General features: G+C 45.3%; 1 protein-coding gene across 2 annotated transcripts; it reads right to left on the bottom strand.

The window, feature by feature from the left end:
• Positions 1–2,470: 2,470 nt before the first annotated feature.
• On the bottom strand, positions 2,471–18,249 carry LOC149362253 (monocarboxylate transporter 3-like). 2 transcript variants are annotated; one of them, XM_089569677.1, is made up of 3 exons: positions 18,157–18,249; positions 7,823–7,966; positions 2,471–4,520 (listed from the first exon to the last, which is right to left on the bottom strand). In XM_089569677.1, exons 1-3 carry the CDS (start codon positions 18,161–18,163, stop codon positions 3,619–3,621), a joined length of 1,053 nt encoding a protein of 350 aa, XP_089425803.1. In that variant the 5' UTR covers positions 18,164–18,249; the 3' UTR covers positions 2,471–3,618. The 2 variants fall into 2 exon arrangements, with proteins under 2 accessions (XP_089425803.1, XP_089425802.1); XM_089569676.1 differs by lacking the exon at positions 18,157–18,249 and having other exon boundaries at positions 7,823–8,168.
• Between the last annotated feature and the right edge of the window lie 689 nt (positions 18,250–18,938).

Raw genomic sequence — 18,938 nt, 5'->3', positions numbered from 1 at the left:
ATTAAATAAACAAATACCAAAGCTGCTACTACCCATGTATCCATCACTTTTTCAGAGCCGATTCAGGATGCCACCAATGGTTTTTGTAGACAACAAGTACACACACGAAAAAGGTTCAAAACAGATGCTGCTGTTGGGTGCTGATGCCTTTTGGAAGTGCTTTTTGCAGATTTTCAATTTCGTCTCAGGTTACTAGATCACCAGGCTAGCCTTGTGATACTATCACTATTATCGCACTTTCACAGATCGTATCACAGTCACTCTTCTTTCGCTTCATACCATATTAGACCCGCCCACTGTATCTTTACGCGCTTACATCATGCTCTCAAAGTCGAACCCGTGTTTGCACGCATCCACCTCTTTAGTCAGTCACCATTGCTTCTTGCTGTCTATCATTGGAACAAGTTACCAGATGACATTGTCTTCACCTCAAATCACGACGCCTTTGTGCAAAAACTAAAGTGCTTTTTACAAATAAATTCGGATTAGAAAGCCTCTGTTCCTGCGTCCTATCAACTTTGAATTTTCTGTACTTTTTTCCCCCGATTTTGCCTGTGGTTTTGGATTTGTGTTGCCTGTACAAATGTGTGGATTATTGTTTATTTCTAACTGTACACCCCGCCCCCCCCCCCCCCCCCTATGTAATGCCCGAAAAGGGCCTTTAGGGTATGTGAATAAAAAAAAAACTCTATCATCACCAGTAAGCGGAAGTCCCCCAAAAACATTTAAATGCTTTAGGCCTCAGAGATTGTATAGCAACGTAAGATGTTAATAGGCTTATTCATAAATATTTGCCTATTGTTTTATGCAAAGGTGTAGAGGTTCATTACGTTCCATAAGCCGCCGAGATCATTTAAAAAAGCTTCTTCAAAACGAGCTTTCATCATCACCCTTGAATGTTCATAGAACACAGACCAAACTAGCAATCGACTTATTCATCTGTGTGAACAAGCATGCGCTGCATAAACGGGAATGCGATTACCAGCCTACAATGCGCTCGCCCCCGTTATATAGACAAATTAAGGGAGTGGCCACGAATGACCACTTTTTGCTTTACTGTTAGGATTTGCGCGTAGCTATCGCGTCAAGCACGCCTGCCATTTCCTAAAGAAGCCAATTGAGGTAAAGAAACTGCTCTATATGGAAGATCGCGCAAAGGATCGAATATTTTATTCCTCATAATTTTATCGTGTGGTGCTAATTCAACCTCTAAAAGCTAAGGTTTTCCAAGATATAAGCTCATGCGAGGACGACCGACTCGAATTAGAAGGAAACTGCGAGGCGGCGATGCTACGGAAGGCTGTGCTCTCTTTTCACACACTACTTTTTGAAACGGAAACCGCAATGTGCTGTCCGAATATTAATCCAGTTACAGTAAAGAAAAAATACGTGCGCTAACTGGCGTCTAGTTGCGAGCGTGGCGTCGGGAGCATGAACGGAAGAAGAGAGGCTGATAACTGACCCGTGATTTCAGAAGGTGGTGTTTTAAGTCGTGCAAAGCTTGAGAGAAACCGCTCACGGGTGCCAAGGAACAAACGACTACTGCAGCTTTAGGAAGTCATCTTGATAAGGTCAGCATATTAGGTTCGCCGGATTTTCGAATTAAGAAAAATAAATTGCTTGGTTAAAGTTTTATGGTTTGGTTTATGGGGTTTAACGTCCCAAAGCGACTAAGGCTATGAGAGCCACCGTAGTGAAGGGCTCCGGAAATTTCGACCACCTGGGGTTCTTTAACGTGCACTGACATCGCACAGTACACGGGCCTCTAGAATTTCTCCTCCAAAGAAATTCTAGCCGCCGCGGCCGGGATCGAACCCGCGTCTTTCGGGTCAGCAGCCGAGCACCATAGCCACTGAGCCACCGCGGCGGCGGTTAAAGTTTTATGTTTCAACATCACGTGTTCATCGTGTTCTGATGAGGTTTGCTGGTCACTGGCCAAAGTCATTCGTGTTCTACATCAAGTGGAGAAATGTCAACTTCATTGGTAACATATATAGTGACTCAGGCTTTGTTCCTTTTCTGGGACCCGATATAGCCCAGAAGATTTAGAAAATGTCAAGAGACAATGCGCTCCCATGTTGGGATCTCAGTGCGCTTAGACGAATTCCGATGCAGGGAACTCGATGGTTCTACTGTCATCACGTGGACTTAGTCTAAGTTTTTTCGGAGTCATGACGCTGCCGATCCAACGCGTCCACGCCGTTAACGTTTTTCAGGAGAGCACAGATAACTCCTTGTAATGCGAGGTTCCCCAACATATGCTCCATGCAATACCTAATCTTCGCGCAAGTTGTGCGAGTGTGAGAGTTCTACACAACTACATTTAATTTTGTCTTCAAAAGCGTTCTTAATCACCCTAATCCATTCCATAACTCAGGCTTTTATAGGCAAGCATGGGAGAAGCCTATCACAACATTGTTGGTGTCAGATCCCGGTTAGGCGCAATTCGTAATACTATACAAAATCAAAATTCTAGCCCTTGCCGTAACGGCTATGGCCCTGGCAGGCTTAATATGACAGAAAATGTTTTGTTTTATACTTCCAGATGATACTCTAAAATATTTCGCTTTGACATGGTAGTCAGATGGAGGGACCGTTCCGCAAATAAACTTTTCTCACAGCAATCATCTCTCTAGCATCTAAGGCCATAGCATCTAATGTGGGTCGTGGATATCCTGTAGTGGGCCGTACTGGTCTGGCCGAAGAAGAAAACCACACGCCCCAGCACGCCTGTCAAGCGCGAGCAGATGTGATTCTATGGCTGCACAGCCAAACGCCGACGCCACGTCGCCCTGCTCCGGCTTGGCTAAGCGAGTCTTTTCAAATATATTTGAGGAGACCTGACTACTAGTTGTGCCTGAGAGTCTTCTGCACAAACTTGGTGACTGCGTACTTCGCGTATTTGCTCTGCGCTCCTGACCTGCGCTTGCCTCAGCCGCTTCGCTTGCCTTCCTGCCGCCCGGTGCTCGACACCCCAGTGGCCTTCCCCACCTGCCTTCCATCGTGTTAGCCGTGGTCGTGGATTCCTCTGCAAAGTAATGCCCCCGTTCTGTCTTAACCACCACTCCCCGAGTTCCCGCTCACCATCCTCAAGCTCCCCTAATTATGTTTACCATCGAATCATTCTTCCGGCAGCACCGTGTCACCTAGCAGATGACCATGTTCACAAAAGTATTTGTTGCACTCACATATACTACTCCAGCGGTTGTTCGCAACGCCCTACGCACCTCGCCTGCTGATCGCATTACGATAACTCTAAAGCGACGCTCATATACCGCACTTCCCGCACGGAGCCGTGTCGTCTGCAGTAGCTCCTTACCTGGGATGAGCTCGGCAATTGCGAACCCACCGGCCTTTTCTCCACAACCATATTTCGAAGGATACAGAGTGCAGAAGGCGCCAGTGTGCCAGGCTACGTCAGTGCATGTTAATGTCACCAGCGAGATGAAATTAACTAGGCGCCCTCCAACATATACGGTGTCTTTCATAGCTAGTGTGGAGCTTTTGGAGGTCAAACAAAACATAACGTACAATTATGCCCTTTCCTCTCTCTCTCTGGCAAAAGTCATCGCAAGAAGCACATATTTGTTTTCATGGTTTTGCCTGCCAGGAATGCCTTCAAACTGTTCCCAGTTCTGTGCATGGAACTAAACACACAAGCATTGGCTTTGAGAAGATAACATGCTCACCCACAAATGGAGCCTTCGCTATTAGCACTGGCCCGCAGATGGCGCCCATAACGCCGTATCCAGCTGCTAGTCGCTGAAGACCGAGGTAATGAGCCATGAGTACAGTCTGCATGGTCATGCCACAGCCTAGGAACATAGCGATACAGAGGCATGCAATGATCAGAGCCTTGTATGAACGGACAAAAGGCAGTGACGTCACAGCTATGCCCAAAAGCAGATAGTTGAGCACCATAAGCGTGGAATGCCGCAGGTACTTCCGGTCCGCCAAGAGCGGAAGGAGAATTCTTCCTACAAGATCCGTGATCGATGCGTAGGGAATAAGTGTGGCAGCAACCGTCAGAGACATGCCGTTGTCCATAGCGAAGTCCACAATGGTGGATAAGAAGATATCAATGTTAAAGCTGAACACAATCCATGTTATTGCAAGGATATAGAACATAACCGATTTGAAAACGGCACGGACGTTCTCTGACAAAGAAGTTGACATTATAGTTTCCTGGCTACTTTGAGGCTCTATGGTGAAGATGGACGGGTGCCGTGTAGCCGCGCGGTCCTTCTTCTTCTCTTCCTTTTTCCTTCTGTCTCTCCGAACCCAGGGTGGCTCGTGGAACGCAAGACTTAAGGCGAACATATTCATCAGGATAGCCCCCAACAGGAAAAGGCTGGAGCGGAAGTCGTATGTGTTTGTTAAAAAGAGCAGCAACTGCGGGAAGAAGAGCCCGGAGACGGTTGACCCTGCGAACATTATTCCATTGGCGACGCCTCGGTAGCGTTCGAAGTACATGCTGAGGATGACCTGCATCATTGTTATCACGGCCCCTATGCCCAGACCTGCGCGTAAAAGGAAAAAAAAATGAAAGTAATCACGATTACACCACTTGAAATACAGAAATTTAGCGCTAGCTGACATGCAGTACTGACTACGCACAGAGTGATGTAACCGGTGCGTGATTTCCATGCTGAGTCCCTACGCGCCATGCCATTGGTCAAGCTCAGCTGCACAGATGCGAAATGGCTAGGAACCAAACATGCACTTTTTTCTTTTCGCACACTTGCGATAAAGGCATAACTTCGGTTCGCTGTATACTATAGAAAATCATGTTAGGTATTTTCGCGTAGGAAACCGGAAAAGGCTCCTGCTCTTATTGTTGTCAGTCGGCCACATGGAGAAATCCTCCTCCCTTTTCGCCATTTGTTCCACGTCCTTGAAACCCTTGTTCCCGCACAACTCCACAGCAGGTGGCAAACATCCACCTCTGCAGCCGGTGTGCGACATCTAGGGAAGGTGGTGGCTCCTGCGTCTTCTTGTGAGCCCCACTAACACATGACCGACAGCGTAAGGACCATCCAGCCAGGAGCATGCGTTCTCTTTACTTTTAGTTATTTTAGCTTTCAAAAGTTAGCGCGAGGTGCAATGCGCGGGTTATGTGCTCGGTGAGGACATGTGATCGTGCCCCTGTGAGATAGCACCACGTTCCAGCTGCCCCCCTCTCCTCCGGTCGCGTCTAGCTACAAGGGCAAAAAAACGCTTTGACCAGGAACCTTGTAAAACGTCGATCTGGAAAATTTTGAGTCCATGTAGATCATTTCATTAACAGGAGGTTATTGCGTCATGTCCCAGCCGCGTATGACAATTCATAGTGCCGTCCTTTCGGAACACTCCTTCTCAAAAGCCGCTGGTATGCGAAGTTCGATCTGTTTACAAATGAATATAGCAGGCCATGTTTCATCATTTTTGTGACGGGCACGATGCAAAGTGCTGCAGTGAGGGCTGTGCAAAGGCTTTCTCTGAAATTTCAGTGAAAGCATAGAGCGCCTCTCACGCTGTGTATCGTTGACTGTACTGCACATCTAATTCTATTGCAATCCAATGAAGTGGAATTATTCTTATGCATTCTGTGAATTCTCCCTAGGAGACTGGAGCTTGGAGGCGCATTTGTCGGAATTAACAGCTGGTCGTAGTAACGTCGATGTGCGGGACATCAGCCGTAAGCTTTCTCCGCCGGAATTCTACCTTTCACAGACAACGCAAGAACTACATTTGTGGATGCTCAGCCCCATGGTGTGCCCAGCAGCCTGCGTCCAACAAGGACCTACTACACATCCAGATAGTCCTTCTCAGTCACTGTAAGGTCTCCAGTGCCACGGCCGCTAGATACAAAGCGCAAAGCTTTGCGCTTTGCGTCAAGCGGCCGTGCCAGTGCTTTGCTGCACTCAGGAAACAAAGTCTCTCCCTCCCGTTTTACTCAGAAGCACTCGCCAGTACAAGATACCAGTACAGATAGCGGATCGTCTTCGCGGCCATTCGCCAGGCGAGGAGCTACAGTTATGGCTTATGGTTTGTGTCGTTTAACGACCTAAAGACGCTATGACGGACGCCGTAGTGGAGGGCTCCAGGCAATTTGGCTAATATGGGCTCCTTTATTGTGCCCGCATGAGCCCAAGTCTGCTGCACTGATCGAAGAATTAAGAGAGGACAGGAAAGTGAAAACATTTTTGTGAGGTGCACTGGACGCCGGGACAACGCAACGCAACCAGATGGGATGCTGGTAAAACGCACAAATAAAAAACCCTGATCGTAGAGAATTTCCTTTCAATTCTTTTTTGGTCCTGCTGCCTCGACCCAAATAAGTTTATTCTGCTTCTTCTTTGTTGCATCTGGCGCTCACTTTCTGCCTCAACACCTGTGCCACAGTCCAATGTCCGCGACAGGTGAGGGTGACGACGCTTTACTTGATTACAAGAGAGGCTTTCCGTAACAGGTAACGCTCTAAAACAGATATTGTGCTGGACGCCAGTGCATACATTCGCAAGTGAGGTAAGCAATCCATTAACGTCTAGAACGTTAGCTGTTGTTAAATCTTTTCTCAGTTTTGCAGCGCCGGCGTCCCCAAGCCCACTGCACGACACCTTCCGGTAAAAATGTACCTCTCACCTACAAGCCAAGCCCCCTCCCCCACTCACCCGCACATCCTACACAGGTGGCGGAATGCTCTAACCATTTGGCCCCCGAATTTGTGGCCTAGTGACATTGACTCCAATATGCCTCCATTTCGTCTTCATCGTAAGCCAGCTAACGCTAGATCATTCGCGTCCGAAACTCGCAGCCGACAGTTAGAAATACTTTTTCTCTCTCTCTCTCTTCGTTTTATAACATTTTGATTGAACCCTTTTGTATTGTCTACCATGTACCATAGTCGGCAACAAGACAGTGTGCGCCGTGTGCACGGCTTCGATATGAACCTGATTCTTCAAGCTTTATTGCCGTCCACTTTCCTCTCCACAGACGCCTTCCTTCTGTAGAACCGCAATATTCTCCCCTACCACCGCATAGCTCAAAGTGCGAATATTAGTTTTATAGCGGCGTTAATTGATGAAGAAGAGGATGTGCAATGCACAGCGTGAGAGTGTGTTGCTGTTTACTACGAGACATGTTCTTTCGGCTGCGACGATAGCCTAGAGCTCTCGCGCAATGGCCAGCGAAGCCGAGCTGTTCCCGCCACTGAGGTTGTAATCCAAATCGCGGATATTTACTTGATTTATTTTATTCATAGATTTCACTTTGCACAAATCCACGAACACCTTAAGATCCTGCTCGGGCTCTACTCATCTAAACAGTGCTTTCGCACTAAAAATTTTCTGGCCACTTAATTTAAACTTGTGACATTCACACTGAGGTGGACAGGTTGTCGTCATTTTCAAATGAATGGTTGTTTACCATGGCGATGGAATCAGCGCACAAATTCGATGTTGTCTACGCGCGCAGATTACTTACGAAGTCGGCCGGTGATAGTTATTCTGTATTTAGTTGTTCTGCATTTTCTGGAATATAGATGCACCGTTTTCGGTCAGAGCAATCTCTTTGCCATTAGACTGTCGTATTCTGTCAATGCACGTCACCATAAGCTTGATCCGTGTAGCTTTGCCGCTTCCAAAGGGACGGCTGACATAGCCGCACAAACCTCAAGCTCTATATGAAGGTGTACCAAATTTTATTTCATCCTTCCTTTGGCGGCGCTGGCACTGCCGCTATGAAAGAATGAACAGAAAACAAAATCCGCCAGAATCACGATAAACAAACAACTTTTTCTTTCTCAAGGAACAACTGACAGAGCAGCGTGAGCAATCCATACCATGCATGACTCCCAGTGTCACCGTGAGCCATGTGATGTTTGGTGCGAAGGCTGCTGCGATAACCCCCGCCGAAGCCAGAGCAGATGCCGCAACCAGCACAGGAATTGTGGTGAAGAATTCGCTCAGAGGTCCCGCTACAAGTCCTGCGATGGGATGGCGATATGCAAAGCAGTCTTCTCGAGCGCAGCGTTGGCAGCAGGCGGGATAAAGCCGCAAGAAATCTCGCGTTTTGGGAGGCGGGCAATTGCACATAAGGTTCAGGTGAGCCAAAAAAATTGATTGGGTAAAGAAGAACCTCATTTATCTAATTTGAAGCTTCCATGAGCCAACTAGCGGACCGAGTGAATTGCTCTATGAGGTGGTAGTTGCCTAGCGCGCAATTCCAATCATATAACTTTTTGCAAATACAAGTGCTGATTGGGTAATGAAGAGAAATGCTAAGTGCAGCTAGACTTGCAAAATAATTACACACAGTTCATCATCAAGCTCATCAGCTTAACAAGGTCCACTCTAGGGCAAAGGCCTCTCCCATTTCCTTCCAATAAACCCTGTGCTGTGCCAGCTGATAGCACCTCCACGTGCAGCTTTCTTAGATATTGTTTTTAATTGTCAGGCAACTGTGGAATATTGCAATAAACTGCTTTGAATGTATTCATGAGAATGTTCTCATCTTCCGATGTGTAGCGAAATCATGATTTTAACTTTTTTGTGCGCTCAGACCAAGAAGTCAAGACTGTCATAGAAAACCAAGATGTTGGGTTTTTTGCTATAATTAGCAAAATATTAGCAAAATTACCTATAATAAGCAAAAATAATTAGCATTGGGTTTCTTTGCTATAATTATCACTTTAACGCACAATACACACAATCCTTCCACAACTTCAAAAAGAACTGTAAAAAGCTATTAGTGGGCAGTGACATTGCATTCTCTTTTTGTTAACTTGCGCTCATCCTTTATAACACATGTAACCTCAGCTATGTTGCATTATGTTTTGTTATTTCTATTATTTATGTTATATTATGCTATGTTATTTCTCTCTTCGGTTGTAAAATATATTTGCCATTGTTTCAGCATGTACACTGCACACCAGTCTAAACCTTGTTTTTTTCTGAAATGCTTCTATGTACTGATCTATTTACTGCGTATGCTATTTATTTTTCGGACCAATGAAATGTGGTTTTTCTTTTCTTTGATTGGCTTCTGATGTAAGGCAATTTTGTTATTACATAATACCTATTGCATATGTCTCTTCTGCTTTTTCAAAATCTATTATGTTCAAGAAAAACTAATGCTTTGAAGACATGTGATCTGAATAATTGAATTTTTTATTGCTTTCTGTTGTGTGTTAAAAATATGTTTAGCAAATATGTGTGTAAATGGCACGTCATGCTGCCTTGATAAGTGGGGGCGCAGAGGCTCTGTCAGGCATTTTGCCTTTAACTCTGCCCCCTACATGGAGAGAATCCGTGAAACAATAAACAAACAAAAAAAACTATTTATAAGCTTTTTAAGGAAGGTTCTGCGGTTATACTGAATGTTATTGGGCAATCTCACCATATATGCAAAAATTACTGTTACAAACAACTTTCCATTGAAAAAATACGCTTGTCATTTTTGGGTGTGATCCCCGCAACCTTCCTAATCTCAACTGGCCACCTGACATTCTATCGGTCCCTGCTGCACTTCCCTTGTTTAGAATTGTTTGCGTTAAGAAGCAACCTCTTTGCACACTGTTTAACACGGACTAAAAGCCCACCACCTATATTGCCCTCGGAGTACATGTCCTGGCCATGCCGATTTCTTCTTCTTGATTTGAAATAGTATATCACCAACTTGCATTTCGTCCTTGATTCAATTTCCTTTCTTGCTGTCTCTTAACATTATACCTATCACCTTCCTTTAAATAGCTCGCTGCGTTCTACTCAACTTCATTTCAAGCTTTTTTCGTAGCCTGCAATTTTACGCCTCGTTGGTGAGTACTGGCACGGTATTACTGTTCTGTTTTCCTCTTAGAGGTTAATAGTGCACTGCCATTACTGCTCTCAGAACACCTACCAAATGCGGTCAACCCCATTCTTATGCCCTTAGTTACTGTCAGCTTCTCTTGAAAAGCTAAAAATATCAGGTATGTCGACAATTACATTATCTCCTAAGATAAGTAATGGATGAAAATGGATATGTTTATTATAAAATTGAGCAGAATACTTTTTTCTTAGTTCTTCGTGTTTTAGCATGACCGTAAAATATGGTTTCGTGTGAGCTCGTCTCGACACCTTTCACAAAGGGCTTTGTCTTGAATAGTCAGTAAGAAGTTTTGTGTCAGATGTGCGTGTCCTATGCAGAGACGACATAAAATCACTTCTTTAAAACGTTGCCGGTGTGTACAGATTTTCCGTTCCTCAAGGACAGTCTTCACAAAATGCAGCTTGTTGTTTACTTCATTATCCCATATCTACCATTAGCCTTCAAATTATTATTTATTAATTTCATGCAGTCTCTAAGGGGCATTCTAACTTTTTTTTTATTTAATGACTGCGAGCTTGTGCAGCACATAAGTCGGCGTTTCCAGCTATTCCAATATGGCTCGGCACACAGCAGAATTTTACCATATGTCCATATGTTCTGAGGAGTTTTTCTGTGTTGTGTCTTATGTTTCCTACTAACGGTTCGACTGCATTTTTTTATTTTAGTGCCGTGAGCAGGCTAAGTGAATCTGTGTAATTATGCTGTTTTCAATACTGTTATTTGTTATCCGGCTTACAGCTACAGACACAGCATAACATTCGGCAGTAAATATGGATGCACAGTTTGGCAGCCTTACTATTTTTTGCCAGTTTCCTTGAATTACCGCGCTTCCTTCATAACCTGCTGTTTTTGAGCCGTCAGTGTAAAACTCTTTGTAGCTCACATATTTTTCTTGTAGTGTGAGGTATACCTGCAACATGCGTTCATGTGGTGTTCCTTTATTTCGAAAGTGTGCTAATGTAAGGTCACATACAGTGGGAAGGCTGTACCATGGCGGCAGTGAGTCGTGCCTTGGGGCGACCTGAGGAAGGGAATATAGTATTTCCAAGGTTTGGCAAATATCTTCGAAGCTGAGAACCACAGGTCTGGTGGACTGGAGTTTTTTGTTAAACAGCGTTCTCGAGGAGCACTTTGTAACTGGCATTACCACAGCTGTTTCGGCAGGAAACGGATTTTCAGGACTTATGTGGACGTCTTCTGTCTGTAAGGGAGGGTTCGTTGATTTCGACATAGAGACTATTTGTGGGGCATGTTGTGTATGCGCCACATAAGATAGACGCGAACCGAGGTTATGTACGGGGTCTAGTCATTTTATGTGTGACGGTCTTGCAGACCCATACGCAATGTACCTGTATTCTTGGCAGGATCGTACTAGAGCACAATAACTGTGCCAAAGGCATGTCCTACTGACAGCCATCGTTTTCGTGAAAGTGCCTTTAGTACATTCAAGGACCCGGAAGCTTTCATCTTCAGGTGGTTTACGTGTGGAAGAATGTCGGTTCTTTATCAAAAATGATACCTAGAAATTTCCGCTGTTCATTTACTGGTAATACGGTTTCTCTTAGGTGGAGGGTGGGATTTTCCTCTAGGCCTCGTTTGAGACAGAACATGACCGCCACTGTTTTTTTGGGGGGAGAGAACTGGAAGCCATTTGTGTGCGCCCAAGTCGCGAGTTTGTTTATTGTCAATTGTACTTGTCTCTCGCATGTTGACATGTTTGTTGACATGCAGGCTTTCTGAAGATCGTCAACATAAACTGAGCTCATAATTTATTGTGCGATTATTTTTGCTAATAAATTAATTTTTATGACAAGGAGTGCTGGTCTTAAAACACATCCTTGTGGTACCCCATTCTCCTGAATAAATTTCTTTGAGATGGTTGAACCCAGGCGTACATGAATGGAACAGTTGGATTGGAAATCATTTAGGCAGTTTAGCATCCTTCCCTGGATGCCAAGTTCTGCTAGGTCGCAGAGTATACCGAACCTCCAAGTTGTGTCATATGCCTTTTCGAGATCGACGAAGACCGCAAGACTGTGCTTTTTATATATTAAAGCTTCTCGGGCAGTATTTACGAGGTGAACTAAAGGTCTGTTGTCCACATAGCTTTTTAAACCCGCATTGATGAATGCCGAAGAGTTCACGAGATTCAAGCACATAGGTTAACTAGATGTTCAAACACTTTCAAAACACTTGGCGAGGCAGATCGTAAGAGCTATTGGTCTATAACTACAGGAGGATGTTGGCCGCTTTCCAGGTTTCAGGAATGGTACTATGATTGCTTTCTTCCAAGCTTCCGGAATTTGTTCTAGTCTCCAAATTTCGCTAAAAAAATTCAAAACAGCTTCAACAGCACGGTAGAAATATGTGCCAGCATTTAGTAATGTTTTTCATCAGAGCCGGGAGCAGTCTGCTTGCAAGCAGATAAAATGCTGTTCATTTCTTCGCTTGTAATTAATATATTTATAGGTTCATTTGTGCAACGACTTGTTGGAAGTCTGTTTTTTCAGCTTGGTTTTTATATTTTAAAATTATTCTGTGTGATGTGCACAACTGGAAACTCTTGAGATATGTTTGCCTAGGATGTCTGCTTGTTCCTGTATACTTTTTGCGTATCAGGGGCTGTGAGGAAAGGAATCGTGAAAAGGTAAAAGTTGCCATTTAATTTACGAACTTGCTCCCACATTTTTTTTATTTTGGATGTTATTGAATTGTTTATGGACGATATGTAATTTTTCCAGGATGCTTTCTCTGCATTCGGCGTATGCGGCGTGCATTAGCTATCGCCTCTTTAAAATTATTAAGATTCTCGTGTGTTGAGTACCTGCGAAACATTCCTCAGGCTTTATTCTCCTTCTTTTTTCGCCTGTCTACATTCTTTTGTCGTGCCACACTTTGTGATGCTGTCGGATCACTCCGGAAGATTGAGGACTAGCAAGACATGCCAAAGTAATGATGCAAGATATAAACTTCAGCAATGTGGTCGGGCTAGTTGGCTTGATACTTCCAATGGCATGATAGGTTATGTGCAAAAAGAAAGACGACACGAAGACAGAATACACGACCGGACCAGCGCAAACTAACAACTACTTTATTCAGAAGTTGACACCTGTAAATATAAGACAAGCAGGTGCATGGCGTCAGATATCCCCACAGCATGCTTGGACAACGTGATAACACTATCATACCCTACCAGATAGATCTTAACAAAGCTGGCTCGCTTTTATACAAGGTGACACAATTGTGTTGATTCTTTATCAAGAAGGGCTCCATTAATTCTCGCGCCACGGCCATGCTGCCCTGTCCAAGAATCTTGATCTCATTCAGTTGCGGCCTGCATTGGCATTTTCGGCAATGTTCGGTCAAATTCGTGCCACTTTCCTTATTACTTATATTTATTGTCTTATATTTAGAGCTGTCAACTTCTGAATAAACAAGTTGTTAGTTTGCGCTCGTCCTGTCGTGTCTTCTGTCTTCGTGTCGTCTTTTGTTGCGCATAACCTTTCATTGCATTACAAGACGTTAACGTTTCATTCAGTTCATCAATACTAATATTATTTGAAAATAGTTAATCACGAGAGGCCTATCCCGAAATAGCTCCCATTGTTAGGGACGAGGTAGCAGCATCCCACCGCTGCCACCAGTTTGTTACGGACGAGGTAGCACGGTCGTGTGCGGAGAGAGAATTGAGGGACGTCTGGGACGAGGCTGCTGGGAAAAGACAAAGAAGAGGAATTTATACAGGAATATTTACAAGTGAGCTGCAGGAACGCTGCATCACGACAGCTCAACAGGAGACCATGATGACAAAAGCTCTTCGGCCGTGCCGCTGCCGGCTTTTTAAGAGTTCTCTTCCCTAGGGTCCCTAGATGGGGGCCGGGTTTCACTGGCACCAATCACCGACACGCACGCACTCACTCACTCCCGAGAGATCACGCCGTCGTCACGCGCTGGGAGAGGGGAACGATGCCAACCGCGTAGCGCAGACGCCGAAATGTCCATGAGCGGCGTTCGCGCGCGTTTCGAACGCGCGTTCACACTCGGTGTACGGGAAACGCTCGCTCAACCGGGCAGACGGACGCGGCTTCCGTGGCAATCCAGGCGTTCACCCAACGCGCGTCTCGGGGTTTGTCGGCGTTTCGCTGCTGCCATGTCGTTGTCTTCCCCACGACGAAGGCCAGACGTAACACCATTCAGCTACGTGGAGCTTCCAATGACGTGGTTTACTTGGAATGATTAATGGTTGTACCGACAAGTTAATTACCACGGGAAGGTGATCACTTCCGAAGGGATTATTCAGAACGTTCCAGTTAAAATAAATAAAAACAGACGGTGAGCTAAAAGATAGGTCTATGCAGCTCATTTTTGCAGAGCTTGGAGAGCAGTAAGTGGGTTTTCCTGTCGCAGGCTGCGCACGGCACGGTGGTTTAGACGGTCCGTTTTTGAAGGTAACCGCCTCTTCATCCTACTTTTAAAAAAAACTGTGGCCTTAAGAGAATCTTACGCTCAACGTTACACGGAGGCATTGACTGTGAACAAGGCCTCCGTGGCCGGGCCGAAACGCTTTTTTTATTTATTTATTTAAAATACTGCGGTCTTGAACAACAAGACCATCGCAGGTGGGCACATAATTTGTATAACACCTAAGGACAAAGAAAAAAAATACAGCAGGCAAGGCGTCACCAGCAGCGAAATTACCACATCACACTGTATCGTTGCACCACAATACAATATATACACTATAGTCATCGAGCCAAGCATATAACAGGTTATGATCAAGCCCTTTGAGTAAAACCGCACAAATTACTGAGGAAACGAACGCTCAAACATTCTTCACTTGTTACAGCAGCGCCTAAAAATGGGACAAATAATTCTGTTCTACTATATGACCAGCAAGGTTGTTCCATTCGCTAATAGTTCCAGGGAAATAGGAATAATTGTAGCAGTTCGTTCCTGTGGATAAAGGTTTTACGGAAAGAGAATGTCGCAGGCGTGTAGCATAACCACTAGAGTAACTAACAATTTTCAAGGTGTCAATGTTGTAATGCCCATTAATTAACTGGAAAAGAATTTCAAACGACAAATACGATTTCTATCAGTAACGGATGGTAAGCCTCTTTTTAAGGAGATTAGTGATAGAGGTGTGGCCATAGAATAAATCTTACCACGTTCTTTTGAATCGTTTCTAATTTGTGAATATTAATATTGGTATATGGGTACCCGATCATTACGGCATATTCTAAGATTCACCGCACAATAGTCTTATACGCAAGGAAACGTGTTACACGAGTAGAGAACCGTAGTGTACGCCTCAAGAATATTTTGCGAAAAGCATTTGCCGAGACGAGATCAACATGTTTCACTGTATATATTTAACTGTTTTGCTGGTTCTCGGTATTTGTCCGCCAAAAATCAAGAAATCGCGGGGGCGGAAGGACGTCAAATTATGGGGTCACCTATACGTTCGTTTTAACATGAAGTGACGAATTGTACTCGCGCAGTGGCAAGTCGTAGTCAGTTAGAAGACAGTCTGCTAGCATCCGCTAGCTATGCCAATAGACACTTTCAGGTTAGTTCGCGTAGTCGCGTCATTCGGAAAGCGGAATGCGAAATGGCACTTCTGAAATCAAATAGTTTGGGGAAATACTCGTGTGCTTGTGTTATAAAATTTAATTCTCTAATTAACATCTGATTGTGTTATGCACTTGAAGCGGTCTGGCATTACAGTTCACCACATGGGATAGCAAGCACACACATGAAGAACATAAAATCTCGTTTAAAACTTTGCGTAGTTGGCTGAGTAACCGGTAGTGATGTCATGATTTACATATAGAGGGCAGAAAGAGCCGAACATTGTGAACAAAATACACGTAGCACTATCAAAAGGTCTAATGGTGTTTGAACATGGCCAATGTCATTTAAATTTTGAAAACAAAAAGAAATAAGATGTCAGCAAATTTAGAAACAAAAGAGTTTCTAAACTAGGTTGAACAACATCCTATGTTTTATTCTGCACCACAGAGGACAATGCAAGAACACTGAAAGTCCGCCATAGAAAAAAAAGGGCTGTGGTTTAGCTATTCTAAGCCTACTTAGAACGAAAGCATTGGCAGTTAGCACTGCTGCCATTGCTTTCCTCTATCGCCTTTCCTTGGTTTCCAGCCGCTTAGCGAGTCATTGCTCACGTTCTTCCTCTGTTTCGGCTGCTTCTTTGGCGGGACTAGTTTTTCGCTTTGAACACCGCAGCCCGTCGAGCCACATGTGCAGGGTGCTCCGACTGAGCCTGCTCTCACAGCGCACGATTCTCGCAGGTGTTACGACCGCACTGCCCGCCGTGCTATCCTCCACGGTGAAACTGAATGTGAGCAGCTGCTTCGTCTTCTTATCAGACGAACGATGAGTCACGCGGTAACTGTAGTGACACCAGCTGGCGATGCGGGATTCAGCGCACCGCGCAGAGACGGCGGCGGAGCAGCGCCTACAGCTGTGACGCATCACGTGGTATGACGTCTGGCCTCACCTCCGGCACTCCTCCGGTTCAAGCTCATGCGGTGGCAGTCGGTGACCTTGGCGAAACACGTCGTAGTGGAGCTTTGCCTCCAAAAAATCGACAGGTGATCGTGCAATCTAATGCGACCAATGTGTGTTAGCACGTATGCTTTTTTTGCCTTTCGCTTTTGAGGTTTCACTCTTGCGTGTTTTCGGTTTCCATAGGACCGTTAGCGTCAAGGCATGTTGCGTTGCCGCGCCATAGTTGAGATATTTCATGCATGTTAGCAGCATACACTGAGATGTGAGGCAGTAAAATGCACGTATGAAAGATGACGATAACAACTACATTGAAAGTACAGTGCTAGAAGCTGCCAGCCAAATGATTGTTCATCTTATAGAAGTGCGTAACCAGAGAGTTCTCATCGGTGTGGCACTTCCTTTTCAAGACAAGGTCAGCCTTACCTAACTTCGAGTGCTTTGTTGCTTGGGTGTGTTTTGTTTCGAGACGACTTTGTTGCAGCTTCCTCAGGCTTTCGTAAGTATTTCACGTACACAGAACAATACTTCACTCTAATTAATACTGCGTTCAAGAAAGAAAAAAAACGTGACTGTTGTGAAGGGGTCTAAAGAAGTGAGAAGCGATGCTCGTCTGGTTGCGCGGCGTCCGGTTCGATTCCCGTTCGGGGCTGTAAATATGGTGAGTTTTTGCGCGCTGGCACTAGAGCTTCCACTCCGCAGCTTAACCGTGATCTGTGCGGTCCCTCTGCTCCCTTGAAGAGTTTGATAGGCACCCGCGCGGGCGGCAGGTCGGCCACTTAAGTCACGTGACCATGTGAAGTCGTCCCAAGATGCCCACCTGATTGCGAGCAAACTCACCGTAGCAGGCGGTATTTCAAATAATTAATTGCGACAGGTTGCTCGGGAAGAGCAACCTGGGTCTCACAAGACCCACCGATAGCAGCAGCTGCCATCGATATGCAGTGGCGCATCGCTTATCTGATATCCGTCAGTAGCAGTAGCGAACACTGCATAATTTAGGGCGCCTATTTTCACTGCTGAATGTGAGAAAACTATTGTGTGCGATGATGTGCTGCGCGAACATTCCTACAGCCATGACCTACTCTTCAGCACTTTACAAAATCGGGCCTCACGTGCTACTTATGGTAGTCGGAAAGCATTATATACACTGGCCGTAAAACTTTATTATGTAGGGTACTCGTTCTCCACTAGTAACATTCATTGAAAAAAATAAAGAATATTCCTGGCCTATCTTCGGAGAATAAACTGCTGGAACTGCAGTGAATTTTTCAGCTTAACACTAGAAGTACCTCCTGAAACGCCGGCGGAATCACGTATTTGAAGCAGAAACGTCAGTGAAGCAGTACGATGATTTAGTGTGGTTAGACCAAATGCGAATTAGGCGCACAAGCACCCCGCCTTTTACTTTGGTGTCGAGTCGAGGCTGAGTGTTCAAGACCAAGCTGGCGTCATACAAAGATCGAAGAAACCAAAGAGTCGGAACCTTCCTGTTAGCGCACTGAAACTGGTGGATACAACGTACGCCTCAAGAGTATGACGCAACAGTGTTTAGGGGCTGATGGCGATATGTGCGGAATTGTTCATTCTTTCCTTTAAATTCATAGAACGCTGGGAGTCCTCATACCACTCTTGGCGCAGTCGTGCAGCGGTGAAGCGATGTTTGACTTTGAAAACTGAGCCTCGACACGAAACCGAAGTAAAAAGTAAAAAGCGAAGTAGCACCTAAATTGCGGTGCACTTACCTCCGCAGTCGACTAGAGTGCAAAATATGCTCACGGGCCATGACGCCGTACCGCGGTCAACGTGCATCTCGTCCATAATGCCGACATACAGTAGACCCGAAGACCGGCTCGACGCAGACTCCATTGCGGTCATGAAGAATGCCATCACAGGAACCCACCAGGACTTGTCGACATCCCACGCATGCGTGGTGGAGTCTGCTTGCACCTGCTTTGAGCTCCTGTTTTCACACTCATGGTCGCCGAATACCACAGACTGTTTTTCCAGGTGAGCAGCACACACTGTGGACGACGCCTTCTCTTTCGGAAAATTTCGGCCATCAGTTTCTGTTGACTCCATCAGATCTTGTCGATGCAGCTCTTGAGGGAATATATGGCGTAACCTTGCCACCTTCAAAAAGGCGAGTGGGATTTTTCGCACCTGTCAGTAACTGTGCAGAGAGAATTCAATCATTCATTGACAAATCATGGAAAAAAACACCTTCATGACTTTGTCTGCCGCGTAGAAAAACCGAATAAACAATACCTAGAGGCCACCCGACCCGAGGGTCATGGTTTCTGAGGTGGCATATGCTCAGGCACCATGGGCCCAGGAACAAAGCAACTAGGCCCTTCTGAGGTGCATTAGCGCAGGCGCCTTCCCTCGACACATGGCGATCATGAAGACAGTCCAGCTGGAGCAAGCTATTGGGATAGCTGGTTATCGTGGTTTCAGTTAAGGCATACTGGGGCGTCGATACTGGCTCTGACGTCATCCACGTAGCCCAGAGAAATTCCCTTATAAGTCTCTCACCGTGAAACGAGAGCGACCATAAGTGT

Source organism: Amblyomma mixtum, chromosome 2 (assembly GCF_055824585.1).
Source record: "Amblyomma mixtum isolate Tamu chromosome 2, ASM5582458v1, whole genome shotgun sequence".
Classification (NCBI taxonomy): Eukaryota; Metazoa; Arthropoda; class Arachnida; order Ixodida; family Ixodidae; genus Amblyomma; species Amblyomma mixtum.
Note: the sequence above shows the minus strand (reverse complement) of the source record. Positions and strands in the feature narration are given on the sequence as shown.

Excerpts from the sequence above, each read along its gene's own strand:
- LOC149362253 (XM_089569676.1), bottom strand. The coding sequence starts at position 8,123 with ATGAGGTTCTTCTTTACCCAATCAATTTTTTTGGCTCACCTGAACCTT. Across the intron at positions 4,521-7,822 it reads GACACTGGGAGTCATGCATG|GTCTGGGCATAGGGGCCGTG; the intron begins GTATGGATTGCT and ends TTTTACGCGCAG.